Source organism: Canis aureus, chromosome 9 (assembly GCF_053574225.1).
Source record: "Canis aureus isolate CA01 chromosome 9, VMU_Caureus_v.1.0, whole genome shotgun sequence".
Classification (NCBI taxonomy): Eukaryota; Metazoa; Chordata; class Mammalia; order Carnivora; family Canidae; genus Canis; species Canis aureus.
The window spans coordinates 27,457,922-27,474,091 of NC_135619.1; the positions used below are offsets into that span (position 1 = coordinate 27,457,922).

Here is a 16,170-nt window from a genome sequence, read left to right on the forward strand (position 1 = left end):
TCTCTCTCTCTCTCTTTTTTTTTTTTTTGTTTTACCTGATTGCTGAGGCTAGGACTTCTATACTATGTTGGATAGCAGTGGTGAGAGTGGACATTAGGGGAAAGGCTCCCAGTGTTTCCCCATTGAGAATGATATTCCTGTGGGCTTTTCATTGATGGCTTTTAAGATGCTGAGGAATGTTCCCTCTATCCCTACACTCTGAAGATGTTTGATCAGGAATGGATGCTATATCTTGTCAAATGCTTTCTCTCCATCTATTGAGAGGATCCTATGGTTCTTGTTTTTTCTTTTGTTGATATGATCTATACGTTGATGGCTTTACAACTGTTGAACCAGCCTTGCATCCCGGGGATGAATCCCACTTGGTCATGGTGAATAATCTTCTTAATGTAATGTTAGATCCCATTGGCTAGTATCTTGCTGAGAATTTTTGCATCAGTGTTCATCAAGGATGTTGGTCTACAATTCTCCTTTTTGGTGGGGTCTTTGTCTGGTTTTGGAATTAAGGTGATGCTGGCCTCATAGAACAAGTTTAGAAGTATTCCATCCCTTTCTATCTTTCCAAACAGCTTTAGTAGAATAGGTATGGTTTCTTCTTTAAATGTTTGATAGAATTCTCCTGGGAAGCCATCTAGCCCTGGACTTTTCTGTCTTGGGAGGTTTTTGATGGCTGCTTCCATTTCCTCCCTGGTTACTGGTCTGTTCAGGTTTTCTATTTCTTCCTGTTCCAGTTTTGGTAATTTGTGGTTTTCCAGAAATGCATCCATTTCTTAGATATTGATATATCAATAAATTAGATAGCCTAATTTATTGGTGTATAGCTGCTCATAATATGTTTTTAAAATATTTTGTATTTCCTTGGTATTGGTGGTGTTCTCTACTTTTTCATTCATGATTTTATTAATTAGAGTCTTTTCTCTTTTGTTTTGAAAAAGGCTGGCTAATGGTTTATCTATCTTATTAATTCTTTCAAAGAACCAACCCCTGGTTTTGTTGATCTGTTCCACAGTTCTTCTGGTCTCTATTTCATTGAGTTCTGCCCAAATATTTATTATCTCTCTTCTTCTGCTTGGTGTAGGTTTTACTTGCTGTTCTTTCTCCAGCTCATTTAGGTGCAAGGTTAGCTTCTGTATTTGACTTTTTTTCCAATTTTTTGATGGATGCTTGTATTGCAAAATATTTCCTTCTTAGGACTGCTTTTGCTGTATCCCAAAGATTTTGAATGGTTCTATCTTCATTTTCATTAGTTTCCATGAGTCTTTTTAATTCTTCTCTAATTTCCTGGTTGACCCTTTCATTTTTAGCAGGATCCTCCTTAACCTCCATGTGTTTGAGTATCTTCCAAATTTCTTCTTGTGATTGAGTTCAAGTTTCAAAACATTATGGTCTGAAAATATGCAGGGGGACATCTCAATCTTTTGGTATTGGTTGAGACCTGAATGTGGTTTATTCTGGAGAAAGTTCCATGTGCACTTGAGAATAATGTGTATTCAGTTGCGTTTGGATGTAAAGCTCTGTAAATATCTATGAAATCCATCTGGTCCAGTGTATCATTTAAAGCTCTTGTTTCTTTGGAGATGTTGTGCTCAGAAGATCTGTCATTTCCAGAAAGCGCCGTGTTGAAGTCTCCCAGTATCAGTGCATTATTATCTAAGTATGTCTTTACTTTGGTTATTAATTGATTGATATACTTGGCAGCTCCCACATTCGGGGCATAAATATTCATGATTGTTAGGTCCTCTTGTTGGGTAGTTCCTTTAAGTATGATATAGCGTCCCTCTTCATCTCTTACTACATCTTTGGGATAAACTTTAATTCATCTGATATGAGGATGGCTACCCCTGCTTTCTTTTGAGGACCATTTGAATGGTAAATGGTTCTCCAGCCCTTTATTTTCAGGTTTCTGGTGTCCTTAGGTCTAAAATGAGTCTCTTGTTGACAGCAAATAGATGGGTATTGCTCTTTTATCCAGTCTGAAACTCTGTGTCTTTTGATGGGATCATTAAGCCCATTCACGTTCAGAGTAACTATCCAAAGATAAGAATTTAGTGTCATCATAATACCTCTTCAGTCCCTGTTTTTGTGGATTACTACTTTGGGCTTCTTCTTTTTTTTTTTTTTACAGAGTTCCCCTTAATATTTCTTGCAGAGCTGGTTTGGTGGTCACATATTCTTTCAGTTTCTGCCTATCTTGGAAGCTCTTTATCTCTCCTTCTATTCTGAATGAGATCCTTGCTAGACAAAGTATTCTTGGCTGCAGGTTCTTCTCATTTAGGACCCTGAATATATCCTGCCAGCCCTTTCTGGCCTGCCAGGGCTCTGTGGAGAGGTCTGCTGTTAATCTAATATTTCTCCCCATATAAGTTAGGCATCTCTTGTCTCTTGCTGCTTTAAGGATCTTCTCTTTATCTTCGGAATTTGCAAGTTTCACTATAAATGTTGAGGTTTTGAACTTTTTTTTTTTTTTTTTTAGGGGAGGGAACCTCTCTATCTCTTGGATATGAATGCCTGTTTCCCTCCCCAAATTATGGAAGTTCTCAGCTATGATTTGTTCAAATATGCTTTCTGGCCCTCTGGCCCTCTTGGCACCCTCTGGAACCCCAATTATAAGCAGATTTTTCCCTTCTGAGGCTGTCATTTATTTCCCTTAACCTTTCCTCATGGTCTTTTAATTGTTTTTCTCTTTTTTTCCTCAGCTTCCTTCCTTGCCATCAAGTTGTCTTCTATGTCACTCACTCTTTCTTCTATCTAATTAACCCTCGCCGTTAGGACCTCCAGTTTGGATTGCATCTCATTTAATTGATTTTTAATTTCGGCCTGATTAGATCTAAATTCTTCAGGCATAAAATCTCTTGAATACTTTATGCTTTTTTCCAGAGCCACGAGTAGCTTTATAATTGTGCTTCTGAATTGGTTTTCAGATGTCGAATTGTAATCCAAATTCTGTAACTCTATGGCAGAGAGTACTGTTTCTGATTCTTTCTTTTGTGGTGAGTTCTTCTTTCTAGTCATTTTTCTCAGTGCAGAGTGGCTGTATGAGTGGGCAGTGTCAAGAATATAAACCACGATCTAGGTAAATTTCACCCTAGATGATTGTGCCAAGGTCAGAGACCAGAAGTTGAAAACAAAGATCAGAACGAAATAAAACAAAAGGACCACTGAAGTGAAAAACAAATTTTAAAACAAAGTAGTATAAAATAAAAGACTAAGGATCCTAAAGAAGAAGAGAAAAAAAAAAAAGAAAAAAAAAAAGGAGAAAAAGGGGAGGGGGTGACTGGAAGATGGTAGAGGTGAAGAAGTTGTAGTGAAGGGAGAATGTAGTCTACCTGAGGTGTCCTAGAGGCTGATCGTCTTGTTTCTCAGTATATTAAGTTCTGTATATTAGAAGATACATAGTCCCAAATTTATATAAAGCAGAAATACTTGTAGAGGGCCCCAACGTTGACCACCAAAACATAAATGAGATAAAAGAGGGGGACAAAATGGGAATTAGGGATCTCACAGAATGAACCAGCACAGTATACCAGTTGGTTCTGGGTGCATGCTGGTCATGTTTTAGAAGGTATTAACTTCCATCATTGTAGAACAAAATGAGGCAGAGGAAACAAAAAACACAAAACAAAAAAAGATATCTTGTATATCTCTCAAAATTAAGTTGAGTACGTTGAAGAATCTAGAAGTGGGAAATACATCTAGGACCTGTATTGTAGAAATATGAAAGACAAAAAGGAAGAATCTTAAAAATGAAGAGGTGCTAAAATATTGTAGTTAAGGTGGGAAAAGAGAAAAAAAAAAAAGGAAAGTACAGTCTGATATAAAAACGAGTTGTACAGAAGAAAAAAAAAGGAGGGGTACCCTCTGGTTCTGTATACTGTAAATCCCTCAACTTCCCCTGGAGCTTTCCAGTACTGCTCTGTCAAGAACTTGCTCTCCCCCTGTCCTTCCAGCTGGTCTTCTGGGGGAGGGGCCTGCTGTGCTGACTCTCAGGTGTGTGCACCTGGGGGAGATGCCCCACCCCCTGCCAGGTGCACGGCTCAGTGGGAGCTGTTTATCATGTGAGACCCCTGTTCCCTGAGGCCCCGCCCCTCCCAGGCACAGGGTGACACCAGGAGGAACAACCCCACTGGCGGTGGCCAGCTCTCCAGCCCTGGAGTCAGCTCCCGCAGTAACTACCGCGGCTCCCAGTCCGCACAGATCTGGATGCTCCCAGGGCAGCGGGGGTCCTGATCTGCACAGTCGAAGTGCCGGGGGCAGGAGCGTCCCCACTGTCCTGTGCCCTCCCCACCTCCGCCTGTCCCGGGGGGAGCACAGGATCCTGGGCTGTGTCCCCCGGCGCCCTGGGCTCTGGGGCCTTCACCGCTGGAATCGCACTCCCCGGGCGGGCTCCCGAAGGCAGCAGGCGCAGCCCCCTCGCCCAGAGCCCCCGCCTGACCCACCGGCTTCTCCCCGAGGCCCCGCCGGGCGGCTCCAGCCCTTTATTGAGCTCCGCCCGTGGTGTGCGGTGCGCTCTCCTCTGGGGTCACCTCCTCTGTTAGTGACCCCGGGAACCTGGGGCTCCACTGTCCCTCCTGGGTCCTGCCCGAGTTCCCTGCTGAGCGCCCTTCCCTCCAGGAAGAATCTGGCGCGGATTTTTAAAGTTCCCGCTTCTCCGGGGCTGGGCTCTGCTGTCCCCGAGGTTCTCACCGTCCCCCTTAGCCCGGTTCCTCGCAGGTCCCCCACCCACTTGAGTCTTTTTTATTTGTTTCCGCCTTCCTACCTTGTTAGAAGCGCAAACCCTTCTCTCTGTAGCATTCTAGCTGTTCTCTCATTACATCTCAGGTCCAATTCGTAGGTTTTCAGGATGATTTGAAAGTAATCCAGGTAAGTTGGTGGGGCCGAGTCACTTGGGGACCCTATTCCTCTGCCATCTTGCCCCGCCCCACCTAATATTTTTGAAAGTATAATTCCCTCCCCCCAAAATTTGGACAGGGCACATTAGGCATACATATGCCTAAGAGATCAGACCCACCTACAGGTAATAAACGGCTATACAGTGTTACCTCAGTATCTGTAAAACTACCACGTTTCACAAGATTCTAAAGGAAAAATTGTTTTCTAAGTTTTAACAACATACACATTTTAGGCAACCTACAGAATTAGAAAAAAATTGCAAATGACACATCTGATAAAGAGTTAGTACCCAGAATACATAAAGAACTTATAAAACTCAACACCCCAAAACCAAGTAATCCAATTAAACATAAACAGATATTTCTCCAAAGAAGACAAACAGATGGCCAACGGACATGTGAAAAGATACTCATTATCATATGTCATCAGGGAAATGCAAATCAAAACCATATCTCTCATCCATCAGAATGGCTAAATTCAAAAACACAAGAAACAACAGGTGTTGGAGATTATGCACTGTTGGTGAAAATGTAAACTGGTGCATCTATGGTAGAAAACAGTAGGGAGGTTCCTCAGAAAATCAAAAATAGAACTAATTTATGACCCAGCAATCACACTACTGGGTATTCCCCCAAATATAAAAACACTAATTCAAATGGATATGTATGCCCCCCCCTCTTTGTTTATAGCAGCATTATTTACAAGAGCCAAGATACAGAAGCAGCTCAAGTGTCCATCAACTGACGAGTGGATGAAGAAGACAATGGAATATTATTTAGTTATAAAAAGCATGAAATCTTCCCATTTGCAAGGACATGGGTGGAGCTACAGAGTATGCTAAGTGAAATAAGGCAGTCAGAATAAAACAAATACTATGATTTCATTCATATGTGGAACTTAAGAAATTAAACAAGCAATAGGTAAAAAACAGAAAAACCAAGAAACAGACTCTTAATTACAGAGAACAAACAGATGGTTACCAAAGGGGGGTATTGGGGAAGTGGGTTAAAAAGTGATGGGCATTAAGAAATGCACTTGTGATAAGCACCAGGTGATGTATGGAAGTATCAAATTACTATACTGTACACCTGAAACTAATATTACATCGTATGTTAACTGAAATTAAAATAAGAACTTTTTAAAAAACAACATACATATTCTAAAAAAACACTGACAATAGAAAAACAAATGGTAGGTGATAATTTATCTGATTTCAAAACCTTAACGCACCCAAGCAACTAAATACTGGTAACAAATATTTTGTTAATTTTCTAAGAAAATAAATGATATTACTAAAAACTGAAGGATGTATTATTATAGTACATAGAATGTATGGGGAAAACCTGATCCTCTTTGTTGACAGAAGGCTATTGATACTGCAATGTCCTGAGTCAGGAGAGGGTCAGATCGAAACAGGCTGTGTCATGGTAGTCTCAGTAGTAACACATGTGTAACAATGATTTTCAGATATTTATATCTTGGCAAGTCCCAGCTAATCTATAACTACAAATAGCAATATAATAATATATATGATGTGTTCAGATGTTTTTATATAATCATGCATTCTTTTACAGTTAATATCTAAACATTGGCAATTATATTAATCATAGAGGTCTGGACTCAGACATTACAAGTAAACGGCTCATTATATAAGGAAATATATTTAATGGTGAAAAATTAGATGCTGAGAAATTTACAAATTCAGGATGACCTTCTATTATTACAGAGTTGAGAAGTGAAACATATTTATCCTTAATATTTCAAAGTAGAATATTCATAATATATAAAATTTAGTTGTATATTGTCCTAGTTACAATCACATAGAATCTCAAAGCTACAGATAATGTGGTCAAATACTTGTTTATCTTATTGCCTATATCTTTTTAAAATTATTATTCATGGTCACAGATATTTTGAGTATTTTCCATAGACATTTTTATTAAAAATATTTTACTTTGTCTGTTAGGTTTGTATTTCTTTCTAGTCACCAGAAAAGCTTTATAATATAACGGCATTCAAATATTCTTACAAATTTCAGTGTCTTCTTTGAGAATTACTGATTCTCTACTTGATACATATTATAAAAGAATATTTCATATCACATTCACTCCATGTAAAATTAACTCAATTTTTTAATTAAATAAGTTAATGACTCATTAGATATTTTAGTTTTTACATGAGTAGGATCTATTTTTAAACTAAGTTAAAACCCAAAATGCACAAAAGAAATGGAAGACACTTTTTCCTAAAATCAAAATTAAATGAATTTCAAGTAGATTTCTTCATTCTTTTAAAATATATTTGCCACTGCAAATAAGAAAATGAAAATCACTCCCTTTAAGAAATATTTTCCACAAAAAACAAAGCAGTCAGCAAATGTAAAATTATGTACTTTAGTGAAACCTAGATGAACCTATTTATAAAGAAATACAAATTAGGACACATTAATTTTTTTCAAATGTTAACATTTTAAATTTAATTACCATATAAAAAATAACAAATTGCCTTTTATTGTTTGAATTATCTTTCAGTCAAAGGTCAGATTTGGAAAGACTCTTCAAGTAGACGTAACATTGCATGCTCTCTGAATTAGGAATATATTTTAGCAGAATGGGGTGTAAATACCTTAATTCCTACCTGGGTAAAGAAGGGTTCGTAAATCTCAACTCCTTTATCAGATCCTTGGAGTAATACCTCCTGGCCACGTCTCCAGCTATACCGAACAGGTGGATTGGAATTGGCAACACACCGGAGGAACACTGTTCTTTCATAGTAAAATTGTTCTTTAGCTTCACCTATACTTTGATGAACAGTTACTACTGGGTCATCCAAATCTAAAAAAAATAAATAAAAAAATAAAAACAACCAAATGACACTATTATGAGTTACACGGCTTTTATAGGTATTAAACATATAAAATCTGACCAAAGGTGCATTTTCATAAGGGATTTTATTGCTTATCATTAGACTCACTTTTTTAAAATTTAGTTTATTGAACTCATTTAGAGAAAGTTCCGATGATAGGCAGAGAAGACAATAGCTACTTTCTAAGAGCTCTGCCTGCTGAGATAGTGCAAATGACTGCATATTTCCAACAGAGCTCCATGAGAGAGATCGGAATCCAAGACCTTTAAATTCAAGAGATTAGCCGAAACAATGAAACACAGTGACAGGGAAATAAATACCAAACAGCTCAACAGACTCTTTCCCTTAATACACTTCTTTTCCAAACAATTATAACTAATATATTCAAAGCAATCAAGAATTATGTTTAAAAATTATTATTCTTATATTAAGAAAATATGATCTTACACTGGGTTAAGTTTTTCCTTCATCTCAGATTTTATTTCCCAGATTATATTTGCTAATTTGAAATGTGCTAATAAAAGGTTGTGTTAAAAGCATTAATGTTCCTACTACAGGTGATGGGCACTAAATTTTTGCCATCTTACATGTATTCTAAAGAAGGGATATATACCACAATATTTAGTAAACTTTTCTGGGGGTAAAAAAAACAAACAATACAATCTTGGGCTTTGTATGAACTTGGGTTCATAGAGTCTTTCTCTCTACTACCTTATCCTACTATTGTAGTGTGAAAACAAAGACAGTTAAGTAAAGGAGTGGATGATGAATGTTGCGGAGTCCCAGTAAAACTATTTACAAATGCAAATGCCTCAGCCAGATTTGGCTCATGGGCCATAGTCTGCCAAAGATTGCCAACTCCTGATTTACCATATTCCAGTTTCTTTCATTAAAAGAAGAAGAGATTAAAAAATGAACTTGCTTTAAAACAACTGTGTTGTATATTTGTAAGTTGCTAAGAGAATTGATCTTAAAAGTTGTCATCTCAGGAAAAAAGCAAAACAAAACATCTGTACCTATGCATGGTGATAGATGTTAACTGAACTTATTGTGGTGATCATTTTGCAATATGTACAAATATACAATCATATATACATGAAACTAATATAATATTATATGTTAATTATACCTCAACAAAAAAATGGGGAAAAATAAATCAATAACAACAATAACAAGCTCTTGGTTCCATGTGCAACTATTAACCTAGTATGTACTTACTAAATATGAGGCAAACATTTGCTGTATTTAAATATTAATTTCATCCAGCTTTGCCCCTTTTGGCTTTCTAACTGAAAGATTACTTAGTGCTCTTGGTAATTCAAAGATTACTTTGTGCTCTTAGACTTCCTCATCAATAAATGAGAATAATAATGGTACCATACTATTAGGGCTGTTAGAGAATTAAATGAGCTAGTCCTTAAAGCCTTAAGCACATAGTAAATGCTCGATAAAAGTTAGCTATTATTATTACTCATCATTATTGGAGTTTCATTTAGACTTCCATTTATTTTACGTTGTTTCCTTATCTTTATCCACCAATTCATAATGCACTCAACTCTCATTTTAAATAGATAAAAGTGATATTTTGTCATTTGTTCAGGCTAGTGATTTTTTACATGACAATACTTTCATGTGAACACTGAAGAGAAGCTACAATATTATATAAATATAAGAATAGTGGTGTGTGAGCACATGCTACCCTGAATATTTAAAAGGCACTGTTCTTTAGAAAAGATTCTTCGTGATGCATTAAAATAATAAAAGCCAACAAAAGTAGTGAAGTAATAGCTGCCCTAAGGAATCAAAGAACAGAATCCCAAATTTTCCCAGTTTTAAAAAAGTTTTTTCCAAATGTGAATTGCTTGACAGTCCTACTTAAATTTCTAGTTTTGCAACATTCTGAGTTTTTTCCCCCCAACATTAGAATCTTTTCACAGCTACCTCAAAGGCCTCTAATTATAGTAGTATAAATTTACGGACCGACTGCTGCTTTTTTGGTAAAGTTTAAGGAAATTTCAGTTTCAATTCATTCTATTAGCTGTGCAGGGATGTATGTTATGTGGTTTTAATAATCAGTGAACTTAGGGATACCAGCATCATTATCATGAAATGTTTAAAGGCCTTTTAAATCTACAAAACATTCACTTATTTGGTGATTAGTCCTTCACATACAAATCAAATCCTAAAGAAGATTGATTTGGTGAATTCAGTCTTAGAGACTTGAAAAAAAAAAAAAGGTATTGTGAGTTGATTGTAAACTATTTTTTTTCTTACTCAAAACATAGTTTCTTTTAGTCATAGTCTCATTTTCAGAAGACATGAGCTGTATTATGTTGTAAAAACAAAATTCTGAAGCCAGCAAGTTTAGGAAGAAAACAGAATTGGATGGTAATCAATGTAACAATGATGATTCTCCTTGGATTCCAAATAGCTATTATTGTACTTTACAACATCCATTTATTGGCATATACCCAGTTCTTTCTTTGTTAGGTGGTGGTGTCAATGGACTCAGTCAGGAATAGACCAAACGCGAACAAACATTTAAACATGCTCTTCTCTGATCTCTGTAAGTTTTGGATCACTGGCCTTCTGAGAATCTAATCCTGTGACAATGGCTTACTGAATATTGTATTGGCAGAACTATCTGTTGGATTCACCCATGTTTAGGAATTTCTATTTCACAAAACTCCTAAATGATATTTTTTAGACTAAAAAACAAACACGACAAAAACAAGATATCTTCTAGAAAAGTCAAATAATGGCATGCCTAAAAATACATTTTCTGTGTGTGTGGGTTTGTACACATATACATTTATATGTAGTTTTATATACATACATATACATCACTTAAAACAGTATATACATTTAATATAAACTCTACACAGTATTACTGAATATGTGTATTTGTTTAGGTCAGGTTTCTTGGAAAAGAGTTTCTAAGATATAGGTACCCGTGTATTGGGAAGTACCTTCTTGATCAACACTCAGAGTGAACGACTTAAGATTGTCAAGGAGGAGAGCTGAGCTACAGCACAGTTGCAACAAAAATCTCTGTACCTCTAGAGAAGTGATGGAGCTGTAGTATCTCCTCAGAGCTGTCCTGCCCTAAGGCAAGGGAACTAAGACTTAGACCCCATCCCCTCTCCATCAACCAGCCCTTGACTGTGTGCTATTCCCACCTAGGGTGCATGACCTCAGGAGGGATAGCTCTGTTTGGTTTAGGGCAATTTCTAAAGAAGGATTTAGCTGATAGCCATCAGCTGCTTAAACTCTCAGCAGCTGGAGGAATGAGTCCTTCAGTACTGAGGAAGGGGTCTGGCTGGTACACTATAGCATCTGCTTAGATACATGTTCTAGATATGATAATTCACTCTATCTGGGAAAAGCTATTTCAAGATGCTGGTTAGTCCCGGGAAAACTGTCACAAGCAACTGTGGTGAGATGGTATTCCTCATCTCTTTCTACTATTACCATTCTAAATTGTTCCCATCCTGGTCTAGTAAATTATTTGGCATAAGTAGGTTACTTACTGTCACAAGCAACTGTGGTGAGATGATATTCCTCATCTCTTTCTACTATTACCATTCTAAATTGTTCCCATCCTGGTCTAGTAAATTCTTTGGCATAAGTAGGTTACTCCTCAGGTCACTACATTCTTCTCAAGTCATTACTGATGCACCTATCTGTTTACCACCAAAATTTCTCAAGAGAATACCAAGAAATCATTCAGTGGGTTATCTGGGTATCAACATATTATATACTCTCTCACTGTGTAACAGCAGTCCTACCTCCAGCTGGTCATATGGACCAGTTAACTCCCTCCAGAAAGGTGATTCCTCTTATCTGTTTTTCCTAACACAGAAAACCTAAAGTAAATGAGTAGCAGCAATGGCTTGAAGATTGATGGGGCTCTTGATGTATCGCTTAATAGAAGCTTTTCCTCTTCTGAGAACTAGGACTTCTAAACTGGTGGAGCTCAGAGTTTCAGGAAGAGAAACAGAGATTCCTCAAGTGCATCATTGAATGTGATAGTACTAAGTGGGTCACTCTTTGATTTTAAGCCTAGGTATTCCATATTTTTTAAAAAAGCACATTATATAACAATAGTCATTGATTTAGAATGCACACTTTATCTTGGAGAATAGGACCCCTTGCTTACCAGCCATTATCTCTCTGAGACTCAGTTGCCTCCTCCAAAGGCCATTCTATCAATCTAGTAAATTGGAATTTTTAGGTGATAGAGAATATATGACCAGAGAATTCCATGGCAATGTTTCCAATGCTCTATCTTCACTTATGCAAGATGTGCTTTTCATCCCATGAGTAGTTAGATGGGATCCTGTGTTAAGAATAAAACATTCTAAAGGCCCTTGGATAGGGCTGTTGCTGACATCAGCATAAACATCCATACCCAGAATATATGTCAAATCCAGTCCAAATGATGTAGTCACATCAAGGGTAAACGAGGTCTAACTAATATAACCAACTTGCTACCAAGGGATAGGTTGGAAATTTGAAGGATAGCACTTTTACTGTGTCAAGTGTTGGTCTCTGTTGCATCCTGGTTAGATATTCAATAATGGCAGTAGATAGATCAACTTTCATGGACGAGGACCCATGGTTCAAGCTTATGCATAACCTCCATCCCTACCATTATGGCAATTCTATTCATGAGCCTGTTGTGCTATTTATGAGAAGCCAGTAACAGAAGTTGGTTGTTATCAACTGTTTGTGCAATTCTGCTTCATCCTTTTGTGCTTCTGTGGTGGATACTTTTTGGTCTTCAATAATATGCACTCCCATAGATCCATCAGCATACCCGAACACATCTCTTTCCATTCAAAGCAGGTGATGAGGGACACTACCTAAACCAAAGTTCTGCCCACTGGAAAGATGTCCCTTTGTTCTCTCAGGAACAACCCAGAGAGAGGCAGTACTGAAGCAGCAGTCCAGTTTTTGGCTTGCATACATATACTGAGTGACCCATCATAAAAAAGTCTAGCGTTTTTTCTTCACCATCAACTTCTAAGTAACCCACTCTGTGGGCAGATAAGACCTGAGAAGAAGGAACTGGCAAAACACTGATAGATACCATGAGGATCTGGGCACCTTCTTGTACAACTTACTTGGGTCCTTGGATCCTGGCCATACCTTATCCTGAATTTCCCACTGCCATATTCTATCATCTGACCTATTTTATGGCTGGATGTTGGTAGATGTGACAAAGCCCAATGTGTGATTGGTGGTTCAGACCACATGGTCATTTGATATTCCATATTCAGATACTTCATCTCTACCAATGCCCAGTAGTACACTAGGAGCTATTTTATGAAAGGGGAATTATTCTTGACTTTAGAAAGCATGGTCTTACCAATAATCCTATAAATTTAGTTTATAATTCTATCAGTATTGCTGTAAACCATACATTTTTTCCAGCACTGATAGGTTATATGACTCAGGCCCCAGGGTCACTTACATCACAGCATAGGCAAACTAGAGAACCCTTTCCTACTGTGAAACATAGTTGAAGTTGATAGTTGAAGCCTTCTGAATTACCTGATAAATGGATTGAAATGGTATTTCCAAGTGTGGAGTGTGCTGTGGAACCCAAAAAGACTTAGCAGGCACTGTGTTTCCTTCGGAAGGTAGGAATTGTGAGATGCAATAATTGGTGCTTTACTTTGGAGAGGATAACCTGGCAAGGCACATACAACAGAATCTGTACAATTTTACTAATACTGTGGGCCCCTGAATCTTCATAGGCTTATTCCAATTCTCTGGATTATGCAATGTCTTATCAAGATATTCAGTGTACTTGCCAATTCTTGTTTATCTGGACTGATAAACATGATCTCTTTGGTATAGTGGACCAATAACAAGTTCAACAGAATGTTATGAAAGAGTGTGAGAGTTAATTTAGCTTTAGGGCAAATATATGATACTGTCCATCTCAAGTGAATGCAAATTATTTGTAATCTTCTTTCCTAACAGAAATGAAAAGAAACACATTAACAGTTATTAATGGACACACAGTATGTACCTAGGCCATGTTATCCTACTCTAGCAAAAATAGAGATCTGGTAGAAGCTGCAATGAGGGCACTACTTGGATGAGTTTGTCATAGTCCATTGTCTTCCTCTAGGTTCCCTCTGGTTTCATCAGGAGACAACATTATCAATAAATGAAATATGATATGGACTACCACCAGCACATCTTTTAAGGTGTTAAGGGTGGCATTAATCTCTATTTCCCTTGGGATATAATATTATGTTCAATAAATCTCAGCTCAAAGTGGGGAAGTGTCAGAGGCTTCAATTTGGCCTTCTCACTAGGATAGCTCTACCTCAAAATATCAAGAAATCAATATGGAGGTTCTGACAACTAGCAAATATGTCCATTCCAATTACACAACTGGAGACAAGATAAATGACAACAGGGTGGATCTATGGATCGGTAGACCCAATGTGAGCCTACCATAGGCCACAATTCCATTTATTACCTGGCACCTATATGTCCAACTCTAATAATATAAGGGCTTGAAAATTCTGTAGAATATCAGGTATTAAGGTCAACTTAGATGCTGTGTATCATAGTCCTCAAAATGTTTCACAAGTTTGCTTTTCCTAGAAAATGGTTATTCAAGTAAGGAGATATAGATTCTTTAAACAAAGAATTTGGAGAATCATTACCATATACACTTGGAATGGTGTTGCTGGGTTCCTTCTAGTGACTCAATCTCCCCTTCAGTCAAAGAGTTCAAAGTATGAAAATTACCTTAGGTGCAGCAATTGGGCAAAGAATAGCATAATTCAAAAAAAATATGTGACCATATTCAGCCTCCTGATCATCCATCTGATTTCTTTAATAGTGTAGACAGGATAATTCCCTTGTTGACTGTCCACTTATTTTTCCCTGTAGGATGCTATGTTTTATTGTTCATCTTTAGAGCTCTCTGTTTGTCTATAGCGCTGGGTGCATTTTCACTAGCTACTCATTAAGATAACTCTGCCCAACCTTGCTTGTGACAACTAAGCACTGACATCTAGATTCTATTATGTTGAGATCTTGACATTCTCATTCCTATCAGGGATCTCAATTTTGTATTAGCATCATATACCATCAACATTTGCCTACAGAGAACAAGTTACCTCTGAGCTTCTCAATGCTGTTCAATCTCAGTCACCAGCACATTCTTAATGCTTTAGGGATGTCTTCAAAGACTTTACAAAGAAGATAGTGAATGGGTATATTCACTTTAGCATATTTAGATACCTGAGTTTTTTGATACATTTTTTTACCATATGCACAGCAGCTCTGACATTTATACTTCCTTTATTGGGAAAGCTTGCTTTCCTCAAGCTTCCAACAGCTATCTAGCAGCAGCAACTCTCTCCTATCCTTGTCAAGTTGTCAAATTTTATAACATGGGAGAATACTATCATATAAATAAACTCTTATTCTCTATCCCCATTTGATCTTCTCCATCCTCAATCTTATTCAATCTTATTCTCCAACCCACTTGATCCAGAAGCCTCAGGATCCAATTCCATATATACTCTCCCAACACCTGCCAGTAAATATTGCCACTCATCTGAAGTATAGACCCTTTCCTACCTTACAGCATTTCTGTGGCCATGTGATGACATCTATTGACTCTATATATTGAACTGGAGCCCAGGAATGGAGGTGGAGGTATATCTTCAGAGGGGTATTACCATAAAAGGAAGAAGTTTCTGAATCATCTTTAAGCAAGGTGGTCATGATAGCCCTTAATTTGAAGGAAAAGACCACTTCTGCAGGCCCAGAAGGTTTATGGAGTATTGAATTTCAAGCTATCTTAAGTGATAAACTCAAATGTACTCCAAATCAGAGTTCTACTTGTTCTCAACCAGGTTTAAGATACTGGCTTAGCTGATTTGTTGGGGGTAAGGATTCAAATTTCTATAAAGCTCTGCTATGCTTTTAAATACATCCTAAGCCTCACTTACTATCAGCTTTTATGATCTCTGACTAAAGATGAGAGTCTCTTTATATTCGATGAAAGAGATCTTATTCTCACATATCACCTTCAATTCATTATTATTCACATTCAGTCTTTCATTCTTTTTCTCCACTGCATGAATAGAACAGCAGAAACAGATTTGATCATCATTATAATAATTACTTTCCCTTGAATTCTTCAAAAGCCAAAGATACTGAATTCATAGTGCATTATCTCCCACTAGTACCTATCCTTGTTCATCATCAGTGAAGGTTTTAACAATTTCACCATTACAGTATTAAAGAGCTATCAGTGGTTCACCTACTACTAGAAATGGAGTCCTCACTATCAGCCAGTTGGGGGCTGATGGGTAGATTACCCATCTACTTGTAACATTCTATCTTAGAGTCGACATCTGAGACCATTTAGAATGA

The 16,170-nt window shown here is 37.4% G+C and overlaps 1 protein-coding gene across 3 annotated transcripts in view; it reads right to left on the minus strand.

Annotated features, from left to right (window-relative positions):
• Window positions 1-16,170, minus strand: part of MDGA2 (MAM domain containing glycosylphosphatidylinositol anchor 2) — a 786,794-nt gene that overhangs the window by 296,781 nt on the left and 473,843 nt on the right. For all 3 annotated transcript variants that reach the window (XR_013386160.1, XR_013386159.1, XM_077909189.1), the window contains exon 4: window positions 7,528-7,724. Coding sequence is in view for 1 of the 3 variants with exons in the window: in XM_077909189.1 (XP_077765315.1) it covers window positions 7,528-7,724 (197 nt within the window). In the remaining 2 variants the exon portion in view is untranslated. The remainder of the gene's footprint in view (window positions 1-7,527; window positions 7,725-16,170) is intronic.